Source organism: Bactrocera oleae, chromosome 2 (genome assembly GCF_042242935.1).
Source record: "Bactrocera oleae isolate idBacOlea1 chromosome 2, idBacOlea1, whole genome shotgun sequence".
Classification (NCBI taxonomy): domain Eukaryota; kingdom Metazoa; phylum Arthropoda; class Insecta; order Diptera; family Tephritidae; genus Bactrocera; species Bactrocera oleae.
The window spans coordinates 82,116,521-82,132,702 of record NC_091536.1 but is presented as its reverse complement, the minus strand read 5'-3'; the positions used below and the strand labels follow the sequence as shown (position 1 = coordinate 82,132,702).

At 36.2% G+C, this 16,182-nt stretch overlaps 1 protein-coding gene across 3 annotated transcripts in view; it reads left to right on the top strand.

Moving 5' to 3' along the window:
- pb (homeobox proposcipedia) overlaps positions 1–15,586 on the top strand; it is a 71,179-nt gene extending 55,593 nt beyond the window's left edge. Inside the window, exons 4-8 of one of the 3 annotated variants that reach the window (XM_070105853.1) lie at positions 11,531–11,688; positions 11,750–11,840; positions 13,439–13,570; positions 13,647–13,816; positions 13,882–15,586. In XM_070105853.1, the coding sequence (XP_069961954.1) occupies positions 11,531–11,688; positions 11,750–11,840; positions 13,439–13,570; positions 13,647–13,816; positions 13,882–15,405 (2,075 nt within the window). In that variant the 3' untranslated portion in view covers positions 15,406–15,586. Of the gene's footprint in view, positions 1–11,530; positions 11,689–11,749; positions 11,865–13,438; positions 13,571–13,646; positions 13,817–13,881 lie in introns of all 3 variants that reach the window. The other 2 variants (XM_036361509.2, XM_036361508.2) reach the window with 2 other exon arrangements.
- Positions 15,587–16,182: the final 596 nt, after the last annotated feature.

Sequence of the window (16,182 nt, the reverse complement as noted above, 5' to 3'; positions counted from 1 at the left end):
AGTTTATAATAAATTCCTTCCTATAAAGTTGAATTTGCTATCTTTCTACCAGACAGGGTCCAAAGAGTCCTACCGTTTTAAAGACACATGTTTGGAAAATTCGACTTTTTTATGCAGTTTTGTAGTGCGATTTGTGTTTTGCTTCAAAATTTGTAAAATAATCGTTTCTTCATCTAGCCGTTTTTTCAAATTTTTTAAATGTGACTATTTATGCGATTTGGTTCTTCAAATGGTTCAATAGCACTATACAATAGTCGCTGTTGAAAATTCATCTCTTAATAAACATTATTCCATCGAATGCCGTAACTTTACCAGCTGACGATTACATCTTTTCTTTGTATTGGATTCATCTCTAAATTATATTGCGTTGGAAAATAATAGAAACATGTTTTATTGCGTTATTTTGACTCAAAAATTTGCCCATATTCGTAAAGAATATATACATACTTGTAAATACATATGTAGTTATGGTTTAAAAAATCTCTTGTCATATCTAGCTGCTCATATGAAGTCAAGTTAGCCTCTAGCTTTCTTTATAAAAAGTTAACATTTTTCAACTTCAGAATTTTCTGGGCGTGGCTAGCGCACCGTTACACCAATCCAGTGTATATGTCATATACATACATATAACGCCTTTCAAATCTACACTCAAAACTTGGAAAATTGATGTGATTTATTTAAAATAACTTTTTACTGTATAAGAAATCAGTGGCATGCAAAACGTTTAATCCATTTATATGTACATATATACATACAAATGTATATATGATAGCTTGTGTATGATAAAATGGCCACACTTTGGGGCCAAATCCAAACATGCAGCGAAATTACACACAGCAATGAAAAAGTGCAACGGCAATTTAATTTATTATGCACTCTGGCACGACATGCACGGCCTGGCGTTTGCTTTAGATGCAAAAACAACAAAATTGTTAAAAAAAAAAAATTAACTTGTATATACACGTAGATGCATGCAAAATGACTGACTATTAAACATGCGCTAATATGTATTAGTGAGCATGCAGTATGGAGTGCATAATAGTCAAGAAGTAATTGCATTAAATTACAAGTTACCCTTTTGACGGCTTAAAACACGCAAGATTTTAATTTAATAACAGCATAGTTGCACTGATAAATCGCTGAGTTCTTTTGAGGCAAATTGCATTCCTGGCGTTATTTGTGGCTATAAAATGCGCCATTACATGTATGCAGATGCATATGTACATATATATACATATATTTGGTCGTGGCAAATGCTCCCATGTACAGGGTGGCTCACGAATCATGCTACGTGCTTTTGTTGTGTAGCAAATTTTTTTTATTTTTAAAAATTATTGACCGTAAATGCTCCATGCTCAGCCACGCATATGCGACACCTAATTAGAAAATCATTCATTGCGGTCTGAAGTGTTGAAGTCGGGATTGTCTCAATTATCGATTTAATGGACTGCTTTAATTCAGTCATATTTCTGTGTGTTGTTTCGTATACTGCTTGCTTGACATTGCCCCGTAAAAAAAGTTTGGAGCAGTCAGGTCAGTTGACCGTGGGGGCCAGCGGAAAATGAAGTTTCTTGATATTAATTTGTTTTCAAATTTTCGTTGGAGCTCCGCAATAACCGGGCTGTCTAAGTATGCAGTTGCTTTATCTTGCTAGAATCAAACGCTATTGAAAGCGAAACGTCTTCGATGCAGTTCTGGGTAAAAAAAACTCATTCAAAAATTTTAAATTATGGTGGCTATTGACATTTAACATACTGCTACACCGTTTTCTTCAAAGAAGTATGGCCCGACAATACACCTTAATGAAACTGCGCACCACACAGTGACTCGTTCTGAATTATTTCTGGATTTGATTAACTCCATATATGGCAATTTTGCTTGTTTACATTTCCGTTTGGATCAAAATGGACCTCATCAGACATAAACAGACAATTTAAATGTGACAGTATATTCTTTTTCAGCCATTTTAATAATTTTTTGGCAAAATTCCAGACGAATAGGTTTAACCGGTTTGTTATTTGAACTTTGTACGGAAACAGGCTTAAGTCATCATGAATTATCCGCTGTAATAACCGTTTTCTAACTCCAGGGTACGCCGATAAGTTGCGAGTTGAAACTCTTAAAGCCGCGATTGTTTCTTGAACATGAACATACGAATCTCGATAGTATGGTCATATTCGGCAAACTTATTTATCAACCTCATTATGGTCTAACTACTCTTTTCGGTATCCCAAGCATTCAATTTAAAAAAAAATAGTAAATAATAACCTACTGAATAAAAAATGTAAAACGATTACTAACACAGAAAAAAATGTATAACGGTTTGTTTTTGTAGCGATTCGATTCGTAAGCCACCCTGTATATACATATATAATATTAGCTTTGTGCAAAACAAATTTGTATAAAATAAATACAACAGACTTAAAGTAAAAGTTGTTTTGCAGTTATAGCACAGCAGCTAATACCATTATTGCTAGTTGAAAAAGCAGTAAAAAAAAGAAAAATGTTACCTTGGGCTGTACCAAAGCTACAACACCCTACACAGGTGCATTCTCATAGCATTTAAGTGTATAAACAGGTATAAAAGATGACTTTGATCGCTCAGTTTGTATAACAGCCATATGCTATAGTTATTTGATCTGAAGAATATGTTCGGAGATGATAGCGCTGTCTTGGAGAATAAGGCATGGCAAATTTCGTGAAGATATTTCGTCAAATAAAAAAGTTTTCCATACAAGCCTAGCCTAGATGGACTTTGATAGTGCAATTTGTATGGCAGCTACATATATGCTATAGTGGTCTGGTAACGGCGGTTCCGACCAAAAGGACGAGAGAAAAGGACGTGTGCATAATTTATGTTCGATATTTTAAAAAATGAGGGACTAGTTGGCGTATATACTCGTCATGCTGCTCATTTATATACATTTATTTTTTATAAGGTCTCCAACGTTTCCTTCTGATGGCTACAAACTTCGTTGCAAACTTAATATACATTGTTCAGGGTATAAATGAAAAACTTCATAATGCTAAACTATTATTTCGTATATCTGCGCAAATACTTATCGGTTGGTGAATGCATACACACACGAGCACATAGGTAGATATGTATGTATGTGTGTTTGTAAGCATTTCACACATTCATTACAATCTCTTCAGCGCCATTAACTTAACTCCATTGCTGCATATTCATAGGTAAATATATTGTATATTATAAATGAATTCTTGAGAATTATGTAAACATTTTGTAAATAAATTTGAACATGCTACTGTTTGTGGCACTGCGTGGCTGCTTTGGGCTGACTGACTGTCCGACCACGCGACTGAAATGGTGCCACTTTGCCTGCAACGACACTGACGAACATTAATCATAATTTTTTCACACTCCTTTCATGTTCAAGCTGATTTACATACACACTTGCTTGAGTTAAAATTCATTTGTGTAAAAAATATTTTTCGTTTTTCTAATAGCACGGCCGACATTTGTCGGGCGATATTTACAGGTCAACTGGAATTGTGTGACGCGTAAACATCGAGAATGTCAGCCATGTAAATAAATTTTCTGTATTACCATATTTTATTTCGTATTTAACTCTTGGTCTTTCCAAAATGTGTGAAAAAAATCGACATAAATAGGTTTTTACTTCGTACTTAGTTCGGCTTGAGTTCCTCTACTGAAGACACGCCTTGTTGCTTTATTTTAAGCGATTCCAATATATAATAGCAGAAACACACGCACTTGCTTACATAGTACTTATACAAAAGTGTTTGTATGTGTATACAAGTTTTGTTTCTGTTACTTCACTTTCGAAAAAAGGGTGTTTGCCTAAAGCACTTTTCTCATAAATGTCAACCATCTTCCACAAATTAATTGATTGAATACATACTTACCAAGATATCTATGCTACAAAACTGTGTTAATCCCAGTACTCAGGCTTTCATTAAAATTGAGTCATCAACAAGGAAACCCAAGAATATTCAGCAGCAGTAAAAAAATGTGTGAGTGATAAGGAGAATTTGTCTCAATCTTTCGCATTGACAGATTAAAAGGGTTAAGGGTTGATTGTGGTTAACTGTAGGGTACGCATGTTGTTTGTATGCCCTGGAAGATAGGCAGCTTCACAGCCGGGTAAATAATTGCATTAAATTTAATCAGTCTGCCACAAAACAGTTGGTGTTTGCATTAAAACTAATCGATTGGGCGTGTTTCAAGCTGCATTAGAAGTTAGGTCGAAGACTAAGAACCAAATACGGACATAAATTACTAATATATCTTTAGGTATTTTAAAACTGCATACTAATCTAAAAAACTAAAAAAAAATAATTAACTAAGCCATGTTATTTTATTTGTTTAAGAACGATACTAAGAGTTTATAAATTCAAGTAATACCGCTAAAATAGACAGCAAAATATTTGTAGAAGACAACTTATCAATCATGTTAAAAAAAAAGTTTAGGAAAAAATTTAGTCACACATGTTACTTGAAATTTAAGAAATAAATGCTCAAAGCTCTTAAAAATTAGAAACGCACACACATACATACTTGCTTTCGGAAAATACAATTTTGCATAACCAACACAAAACAATAGATCTCAGCGAAGGTAAAAATAGTTGCTAAATACTCGTGCTTCAAAACTCACTTTCAGACTCAAATGCATATTTGTGAATTACTTAAATTTACTGACCATAAATTTCGACACATTTTCCAGTTATTTGCTAAAACTTCAGAAACTTTAGCATAAGCGACCAAAGCTGAACACAATTTTTGTTTACATATTTTTTTGTTGTCTAGTTTTCATAAGGCGGTTGTATCCACTTGCAAGTCAGAAATATTGCAAATTTTTGCATTACTTTGTTGCCGTAGCCGTTCTCCAGGAGTATATCTGAAAATAAGTGTCCAGCGGTGAGGAAAATTGTTCTGCCTGCAATTATATCAAATCGAAAAATAAAAAATATTTATTATTACTATGTTGAGTATATGATATGATCGAAGAACTAGTCAAAATTTAGATTTTTTACAAAACGGCCGCTTTCGAAAAAAAGTTTTTTGTAAAAAATTTATACTTTAAAGTGTTTCAAAAATATATATATAATTATCAAAAATCGTATTCCTTTGAACAAAACCTTAAAAATATACCTAAGAAGGTCGTGTGAAAATTTCAAGTCAATCGGTTTATCCGTTTCGAGGTTTTTTTCTCACCAACTTTGAAAACAGCATTTCGATAAAAACGAATTTAAAGTTTTGCGACCCGATTTCGCGAAGTTAAAATTCCTTTCAAATACGCTCACAGCTCCGAAACTATTTGCCAGATCCATTTCAAATTTTCGGAGAATATTCTCAATTATTAGAAACATTCGAAATATGATTAAAATAAAAATAAATAATGATTACAATAACATTAAGAAATGCATTTTTTTAAACACACAAGTTCACAAGTGGATGTATGTATAGTGCTAGTGGTTGGGAAATGCTGATAATCTGTTATATATGTATGTATGCATTTAATATAACATTATAATTTTGAATTTTCTAATAAAGAACTTTACAAATTTTCTTCTCAAGAAAATTAAATATTTTTTATATTAAATGAAGCGTTCATAAGATCAACTGTTTCGCTAAACTTATACATATTTTTTTTGCTCCAGAGTGCATTACATTTATAAATGAAGTTTTCACTTGGCTTCTTTAAAAAACATAGTTAGATATACACATATAAATACTCGTACACTTTTTGTTACTACTTCTAGCTGTATAAACAAAGTCAAACAGCAGAAAAGATATCACAGAGTCTCAGACAATCGGAGAAAATCCAATTTGATTCGTTATGGTTTTGGTGCCGTTGCTTCCTGACGGTAGCAATATCACAAAAGCGTAACAAAAAGCCGCCAACAATGAACAAGAATATGTATAAACATTAGAACACACTCATTCACACCTGAGTACAAATGTACATACATATATACATATAAAAATACGGTATATGCATATACCATAAGCAATTGTGCATACACAATTTGAGCGGCAAATATTGTATTTTCATGAGAAATCGACTTTTACCTAAAGCATATGATTAATGATATATCTCGTTTTTGCCGCTTCAATGCGAGCAAGACTCCTTTGCTCGCATTGACGAAGCTGCGGCACATACGCGGAGGCGGGCTGCTGCAGTTGTACTTTATTTCATTTTTTATGCTTTGCCGTGATGATAGGTCCTTGATGGAGACTCCGCTGCAACGAATCTGTCCATCACAATGTATTGCAATCTCACGCGAAGCAGCAGCGCGAACGCTACGAAACAAAGCCAAGTTAAGCAGCTTGGAGTGGCAGCGTTGATATTGGCTGGGATTATGGTGGCAGCGACAGCAGTAAGTTGTAACATCCGCTGCAGCATGTGATCACAATGTGGCGCGCACTGCAGCGAAATTGAACGGGCGGGTGTGAAACAAGTGGCAGCGTCGCATTACATTACGTCGCTGCTACTATCACTATAATAAACCACTTCGAATACTATAACGAATTCCACATTTTCCTTGTTCTCCATCTCTTTTTTTCACAGATTTTTCAATCGATTTTGAATTTGTTATTTGTTATTTGTATTTCCTTATTCCTGTTTCTTCACTTGCATCAGTTGGTTTTGAATTGATTTTAATATTTTGATCAACGTCAATCAAAGCTAACATTATTCGGCTGTGGCTGTGTTCTGCTTGTTGAAACAAACCATGTTTTTTTTATTTTTAAATAAATTTAATTCGCAAAATTTCATTCAATCCACGACGCAACTTAAATTTTCTAAGGAAGTGCTTCATTTTAGAGGAGTATGCCTTTACGGTTTATTTGTTCGGCCGTCTGTCAACACCTAAATTATTGTCAACCAAGTTATTCTTGAAAACCACAAAGTTAAGCATAATTTAAGCCACAACAACAAATTTCCCTCATCTGTGGCACAACGTTGGCAAAGAGTGGACAGACTGCCGCACAATCACCAACAAGCTAGGAAGCAACACACGTGTGCTCACACACACACACACACACACACACACTCATACTTAGATATTTTATCAACACTGCTGGGGTTTTTCGAAAACTCTTAATAGTAAGTTGAGCAAAAAAATTCGGAAGATAAATTGGGGTCATATCTTCTATGTTCAAGGTGTGGCTACTACTTTGACACTGTTACAACTGCAAAGTGTCCGCTTTGTTAGCTCACACCAGCAAATACCCAAGCGCAAGTGTAGTAGATTTAGGTTAGTTCAGTCTTTTGCAGTAGTCAGTCTCGCATGGGACGCCACCATTTCGCTGACCGCTGACTACACGCACACACACGCTAATTTTCCGCACATGTCCTTAATGTGATTATCCCGGGTCCTTTTTGTGGCGTTGCCTGCAACTTTAATCGCCTCCTGCTGTTGCAAACCTCGTATATACCCACATGTAGTTTGCAATGCGCGTTAACAGAATTGCGGCTGATATTAAAATCAGGCCCTCGAAGATGGTGCTGGGCATCTGCAAACATGCAGGTAACGTTGACCGGCGCTACGAGTTTGCTTTATGTGAGGTTGTGTGTGCATTTGCGTGCAATTCAATTGTTTGCAGCAAGCTTTTACCAAGCTTTCTGCTCTTAGTTTTTGTCATACAAGGTCCATACTCCTCACAGGCTTTTGCATTTAATGCTAAACTTGCACTTATAGTCAAGAGGTGTTGGCTAGAAAGTGCGCTTGGGTTAATGGTCAAGTATATGGTATGTTTAACGCAGCTACAAAAAGAATTAAATAACTACCGAACGCCACGTTTATTCAAATTTAGTCGTAAATTATTTTTGGGTGCTTTTTAATAAGTGCAAAATACTGTTATGTAGATAAAAAAAAGGGTTTCCAGCAACTAAGCACAAGTGTTAACATGTGAATTAGTGTCTCATTGTTCAAAATACCCAGTAGGACTTTTTTAGCAGATGTGAGTGTGGATTTAGGATTCAAGATCATTTATGTACATATACATGGTTCATAGCAAAAAATTCTATCCCGGCTTGGAGTGACACTCTCTTCATTACCAGCAACCATCCGCTTCAGAATTGGATCCAATTTGGTGCGAGTCAACAGCTACGAGCTTCTGTTACCGTATTAAGACCATAAACACTATTCACATTTTTAGCCGCTTGTCTGGCGTTTCGCTTTCTATCGCAGAAAAACTTTAGAATTAGGGGAATTGTCTCTTTGCTGGTATTTATCTTTGACGATTACTCAAACAGCCTTGCTTGACTCAGAGAAAATTTGAGAAATTCTTTATCTTTCTAATGCCATATAACGTAACCCAATTACTCTTATACAAATCGACATGTAGATGGCAAAAGCCATCTATTTGAAATATAATGCATTTCTTTCTTCTAGACCTTATACTCGTATGTATATTAGATATGACTCAATTATGAATGAATTGAAATTTTCCAACACAATACTGTAGCTTATTAAATGCATATTCGTTTCTTATATAAACTATTTTTTCTACCATTTTTATTTTGATAAGAAATACTAAACTTCCAAATAATAAAATTTTGGTTAATAATCTTATAAATAATTTTTAGACGAAAACTTGTTTTTTTTTATAGTAACATACTCTATATAATACAGGGTCTACCAACAAGAACGACGTGATGTTAAAATAAAATAGAGCACTCAAATTTGGTCTAAATGAGTTATGTTTTTTTTTAATATTTTTATTATATAATATAATAAAATTTCGGCCAAATGGTCACCACGGTTCAGTTCGCATATCTCCATCCGTTCGATGTCTTCGAGCTCCTCGAGCATCGCTGGCATTTCACAATCCGCCATTGCACAATCCGCAACAAACGGTAAATTTTTAAAAATACAAATTGCGTTTCTTGACAATTTTGTTCGTTGACGAAGCCATTAAGCCAGCAATGAGCCGCATCTGAGAAGATGATTTTTCGATAAGCTTAAATTTGTAAATTTTTCGGAGTACCTGAAGTTGTTTAATAATTTTGAATAATTTTCCAAGCGTTGTACCAAAATAACATGTTGAATTGGCAAACCTTACTGTACACACTGACAAAATTTGACACAAATCTGTAAACAAACATGGCCGCCACGAGTTGCTAAAGTCGCGTCATCACTACTGGTAAACGCTGTATATATAATATTATAGGTTTTAGCTACAAGCCCAGGTTCAGATTTGGGGAGTACAATTAAAAATTTCAATCACTCAGTGCTGAATCAAAGCTGAGAGAGTCGATCATCAATAAAATAAATGTATACATATATTTTATTAAGCTCAAAGAAACTCCATTCTTATCTTAACTAAGAAATACATATAAATAATTATCCAAATAAAAGCTTTGTTTTACATAAGGTACTTTATATACATATTTACATTGGTCCATTATTCCCCTAGTTGATTTGGTTTGAACTGATCACACTGTTCTGTTTCTTGTTGCAGAGGTTTAGAAGAACCCTTCCCACTATATAAAGATTGATAGAATGATAATGGGTTTTTGAACCATAAACATATTTCCTATTAGTTCAGAAAAGTATTGCCTCTGGGATTTTCATTTACTTTCTTATTTTATTTAAGTACATATATGTATGCATATACATTTAAGTAAGTAATAGCTTACATTATTGCCTGTGTTTCACTTGCAATTATCCAGAAACGATGTGCTTGAATACTGCGCAGTAAATATTGCATTGACATTTGAAATTTATTTGCTTCATTTTCCATCGTCAAACCTCGTTAGGTCAACACCGAAAGTAAACGCTAAATCTCTGCAAAAGTATAGTACATATGTAGATATATATGTTTGTATATGTGCATGCATGTATGTACATTCAACAAGAACGTTTGACAACAAATCTACAGTGTTGCAGTGTTGCCATACAAATCATTTATTTTTCGATTTCCCCACCCAACTTCCAACTATCGAGAACTGTGCCGCACCACACTCCACCTCTAATTTTGCAGCATGTCAGGTGAATGCTTGCTTTTGTGCCGGAAAATATGTACTTCCTTTCAGGTTATGCATTCTCTGCTTTACAAAACTCAAGCTTCATGCGCTCATGCGACGTGCTCTGCTGCTCGAAGGCATATTTAGAAAATTATCTTTTCACTCGTCGCCAAAAAGGAAATCATATTTTCTGCTTTTGTGCACTTTGCCTTTTTGGTTTTGTATCTGTGTGTGTCTGTTAGAAGGGTGCTGCTGCTGCTGCTTTGCTTAGCATATAAGTAGGCGCTCCATATTTATATAAGTGTGTGTGTTTGGGTTTGCAAATGCAACTGTGTGCATCTATACTTTCCGCACTTGATGACTTCAAGCTTGTTGGCAACTATTTATGTGCTTCAAACGAATTCCGGCTACAAGGGACACTTGCGGCATATCGGCTGTGAACGAGTGCAACAACACTAAAACTGCCAACTATGGTTTATGGTATCCGCTCTTTTGATGAAGAAGTTCATTTGGCATCATTCAATAATTCAAAGCATTTTTTTTTTTGTAATTTAAGATATTTGCTCCTACATTTGTACACATCCAAAGTAATATAATACTTCTTACAATTTGCAGAGCCAGCTTCGTTGTCTTCTCCTCAATGGAATATTGATTATTTCACTTACTTTTAAAGCTGGAAATGAGGTTTGTCATTATGTAACCTTAAAATTTGTCAAACATTCTTCCCAAAATGTTTCAACAGCCCATAAAGCTACGTTGCGTACGCGGCTCGACTTGGCACTTGTTTGCCGTTTTTTGATTGATTGATTAGACTTTTTTTAATTACTTTCCATTGCGAGTTGTGCGATGCTTACTTATTCCCACAACTTACTTAACAACTTTATTTGAAATTTCTTCAGTAGCTTTGTACAAAGATATATGTAAAATTAAGTGGAAATTTTCAAAAACGTTAGCTACCTACCGGGCCTTTCATCGACATAAGACTAGCAAGTAATGTACGTACATTTTTAGTTTCACACAAATTTCGCAAAATGGCTGACTTATAAACAAGGTTCCAATTTTTATTACACATTTTACGAGTGTCATGCTTGTTAAAAAAAATTATAGTAATAACAATAGAATAGTACGTGGTTTACTAGAAAATTTTACTCTGAAACTACAGTTCAAATTTCAAGTGTATACGTACGATAGTCTCCGAGTATCAACGTCGCTCGATTTGAAAAATGCTGTTTCAAGAAAAAACGCATTTAAAGCTTTACATGCTGAAGCTGACTATGAACGAACGAGTCCTCCTCAACACCTTCCACCATAAAGCATACTCTAAGCAACAAAAAAATGTCGACACCTTAAGTAATGTCATAAGCCTCTTGAGTATTGTCTCAAAACCCAACACAACTATGCAATTAGATATGGCTTATAAAATCTTTTCAGTAAAAATGATTTTATATAATATTATGATTTCACACAAAACGAATGCAAATTAGTCTAAAGCCCTATGTACTTTAATAAGAAAACACACTCAATTCAAAATCACATTTACTCAAGTATCAAGGAAATGCAATTTTCAATTGCAGCTGAATTCGTTCCAGAAAATGGTCTCCCCCGGCGCCTGCGTACTGCCTACACCAACACACAGCTGTTGGAACTCGAAAAGGAGTTTCATTTCAACAAGTATCTGTGTAGGCCGCGACGAATCGAAATTGCAGCAAGCTTAGATCTGACCGAGCGACAGGTAAACGCATTTCCACTTAATCTTTTGCAATGTTAGATCCATATGAATTTTCTTTTTGCAGGTCAAGGTGTGGTTTCAAAATAGACGAATGAAGCATAAGCGTCAAACTTTATCGAAGACGGACGATGAAGACAACAAAGACAGTCTAAAAGGTGATGATGATCAGTCTGATAGTAGTAAGTGCTTTATCCTTAATTTCACTTTTGGATAATTGGTTCTTCACTTAGTTTCGCACTTTAGTGTACCGAGCATTTATGCACAAACCCATACATAAACATGTACCTATTTCTAGCATGATAAAAATATACATTTTCATAAAGCACACTTATCAGTTGAGACAGCACATAGCATAGAAAATTTATTTTAAGCGAAACCGCTACATTAAATTAGATTTTATGCTATCACAAGGTATTTATGTACATATGTATAGAGGTACTTCAACAACTTGTAACGAAATCGGCGAAATGGATAATCTTATCAATCATTGTCATTGGCTTCGCATCTTCTTTGCTGTACCGTTGACATTTCACTGCTGCGGTTCATTCCATCACATTTGGGGAGATGTTTTCTGCGGGCTTCGTACATTACAACCCTTTTAATGAAAATGAAACAAGCACACTCTCAGAAGTTCTTCTAAAAACATGTAAGACTTTAAATACAGGGTGGACTGTAGGTGTTTGGAAGAGTTCATCATATACTTCAAAGATATTATTATCGAAAGAAATGCTATTATTGATTTCTTTATGATCCTGAAATCAGAGTGTAGGATGACACAGCAAACTAGAAATTATTTCATATTTGCTTAAAGTTAAAAAAAAAGTAATCATCCAAGCACACTTTTTAAAAGTGCCTAAAATTTTGAACTTAATATCATAATAAGTCTTGCAAAAATAAATTAATTCCATCAATCGGCTTAAAATGGTATATTCGATTTTTACAGCTAGTACTCACTTAGTGCCAGGTCGGGACTATAAGGTGAATGCATAAAAACTTGCTTGTGTGTGTTGTCTGGCGTTGTCCTGATGGAAGACACTTCCTCTCCTATTGCCCCAAACTGGCTTTTTCCAAGCGATTATATTCTCCAGACGGTGCAATTGTTGTCAGTACAGGTCCGTAAAACGAGTTTGGAAGCAATTTATTGTATGTAGATGATTTCCTGCCAAACCCACCAAACACAGAGCAAAACCTTCCTGACCGTCAATTCTGGCTTGGCCACCATTTTTGCTGCTTATCGCGTTAAGATGATCACCGATTTTGCTTGGCATTGCTGTAAGTAAACCACTTGCCCTTCAGCAGTTAATCGATTTTGTTGCGATTCAGCAGCGATTCGCAAATGGAAATTCCGCCCATGAGGTTTTTTTGCGTCGACCTCAACCGATTTTGTGATCTTTGATTTAATAAATTCAACGGCGCTTTGAATAACAGTATAACTATTAAAAATCAGAAAGATCTTTAGAAAGTTAAAGAAAAAATGCTCGATCAAAATATTAAAAAATGTCAAGAATATTCACATCGAATCGACCCTTAAAAAATGGATTTAAATATTTATTATTATTGATATAAATCGAATATCAAAAATAGCTATCGAGCAAAGGTTCTCCGCGCCTCCCTCAACAATTGCAACATGTTAATCTGAATAGTAATTGAATTTTCATTTCATAAGCTCCCTTCATTCCCCGCATTCATTTACTCTCGCTGGTAGTTATTTACTTTTTTTATCAATTAACATTTCCCCTCTTAACCTTTACAGACTCCAACTCGAAGAAATCTTGTCAAGGCTGTGAGCTGCCATCGGATGATATACCAGATTCAACGTCGAATTCACGGGGGCACAACAACAACACACCCAGTGCGACTAATAACAATGCGAGCGCAGGAAGTTGTAAGTAAAACTCTGAGGAAGCGCAATTCAATGGATTTAAAAAATATTTTAAATTTCCGTATCCTCCAATTTTAAGTGACGCCGAACTCGACCTTGGAATCGGGTATTTCTTCAAATCTACTTGGTAGCTCAACTGTCTCCGCGTCGAACATGATTAGCGCCGACTCCAGTGTGGCTTCCAGCGTCAGTCTCGACGAAGAAATTGACGACAGTCCCATCAAAGTCAAGAAAAAAGATGACAGTCAAGTAAGTGCCGAAAATAAATTGTAGTTACTTTCACTAGTTAATGTTTTTGCTTACGCGTTGATTAGATTGTCAAAAATGAGGCCGTTTCGACATCCTCCAAAGCTTCGCCGTTCCCCTATGATTCACCGGTTGGAAATGGTGGCAGCCACAACATTACTAGCAACGCCGCGGCTATGCTGTCTGGTGGCGGTGGCTTCCGTCGGAACGCAGACACCGTGTCACACAGCGCACAATCGGCGGTGAATTCAAACTGTGGCCCCAACACCGAAGGCGGTACGCGCAGAAAACGTTTCCAAAATGGCAACAACACGAATGCGGCAAACAATGAGGGCAGTGGGCGAGCTGGCATGGCCGCATACTTCCACGGTGGCTATTATCCGAAACATAACCAACACGACCAACGACCACATTTACACCACGCGCAGCAGTCGCAACTGCAAGCGCCGCCACCACAGTCGCAGCTGCCGTCAGCGCAGATACAATCGCCGCACGACTACTACGGCAAGTACGACATTGAATTCGCCGCCACAGCCTCGCCGCAACACGGGCCGCAAGGGACGTTGCCAATGCCAACACACCACAAGCTGCAGCAAATGCCAAACAACAACCAACTGCAACACCAACCGAATGGTGAATATCCAAGCTCTAAACCGGACTTCATTAGTAAACTCTCACCAGACATGCACAATGCAAAACGTCAACATGAATTCCAAGCAGCCAAGACAACAGCCGTTAATACATTCCAACACGCGCAAACTCACCACCAACCACAGCCACCAACACACCAGCAGGTTTTCTACAATCATGGTGGCGAGCCAATGCCGCCAGGTGCCGCTGGCCAGTACATGAACTATAATCACCACACGATGGACAATGGTGGTGTGTACATGCATCCACACCATCATGGTGGTGCTGAGTTCGAGGCGACATCTCTTAACGCGGCCGGCAATTACTATGAAACCAAATCACAAGCCGCTGCGTATTATGAACACTTGAATTTCCAACAGCAACAGCACCAACAACAAATTCATCCCGACTTTCATCAACACCAACAAGCACACGATGTTCAACAACTGCAACAGCAACAACACCAACAGCACATTGGTGGCATACCTGCCGAATTCATGGTGGATGGCACGCCGCATATGAAAATTGGCGCCGCCGCTGCACCGGCAGTGACGTCAGCAGATGTGTACATGCCACCCAATGCCAGCGCTCTGGGCGTACAAATGGAGAACTGTGATGGCAGCTACGGCAACTTTGCCAATTTTTACGAGAATGGTCAACCGCAGCTGCAGCCGCAACCAGCCATGCCACCACACCATCCACAAACCCATCACCATCCAACGCATCCCCACCCACATCACCAGCCACCGAGCGGTCATATAAATATCGGCGCAAATAACTTCGCTATGAATGGTGGTTCGCCGGCAAACGCTCCCGCTTATCCGATGGCGGGCAATGGTGCAGCTGTCGCTGCGGCTGGTGGGAATCTAACCGGCATGGAGAATTCAAACAGCTCATCAGACTTCAACTTCCTCAGCAATCTGGCAAATGACTTTGCGCCCGAGTACTACCAGCTGAGTTAGTTCATCTAAGACAGCTAAAAGGTGTTTACAGTACTCTTTGATTTTTTTTTTGGTTTGAGAAATATCTTTTTCTCTGGTGTTTTATTTTGATGTGTTGTACGTGTATCCAAACCAATTTTATGTGCACATAGCCATTTATGTACTTACATATGTACATAGTTATAAAAATGATTTTCTAGATATGTTCTTTTTGTCTGTTTCATTGCATTTTTAAACCAGTTATTTTCTTTTCCAATTGGATTAAAATTTTCAAATATTTTCTAAAATTAGTTATAATTTAACCCAGTTGAACTTAATAGTCATTACTTCGGAATTTTTTCTTAATTTCTTATTTGAAAATATATTTGTTTCGCTTCTTGTAAGAAAAAATTAAATTGTTAACTTTTAAATAAAAAAAAAACCCTTTATAAAAATATCTGTAGATATGTACAATAGTTGACAGTAGACCAAGTATCAACCGTATCAAGCTTAAAATTCAAAATCATGTAAAGTTGATATATGTATGTATGTATGTATCTTTAAACTGTTGTATATACTACGTAAGCGCTAATTAGAGAAGTAATCCTGTGAAATGTTAATTATGCTAATTAGCATAGTTTAGTTTGTTTGCTCAAATGAAAATGAAAATCACAAAGAAATAAATAACTGTTCAGCAATTGTTGTTAGTGTTAAGATATGCTACTAGTTCTATAGCTGTATATAGTATATATATATATGTATATAAATTTAATAAAAATCATTATATGGATAATGTTTGTATGTACATACGTATGAATG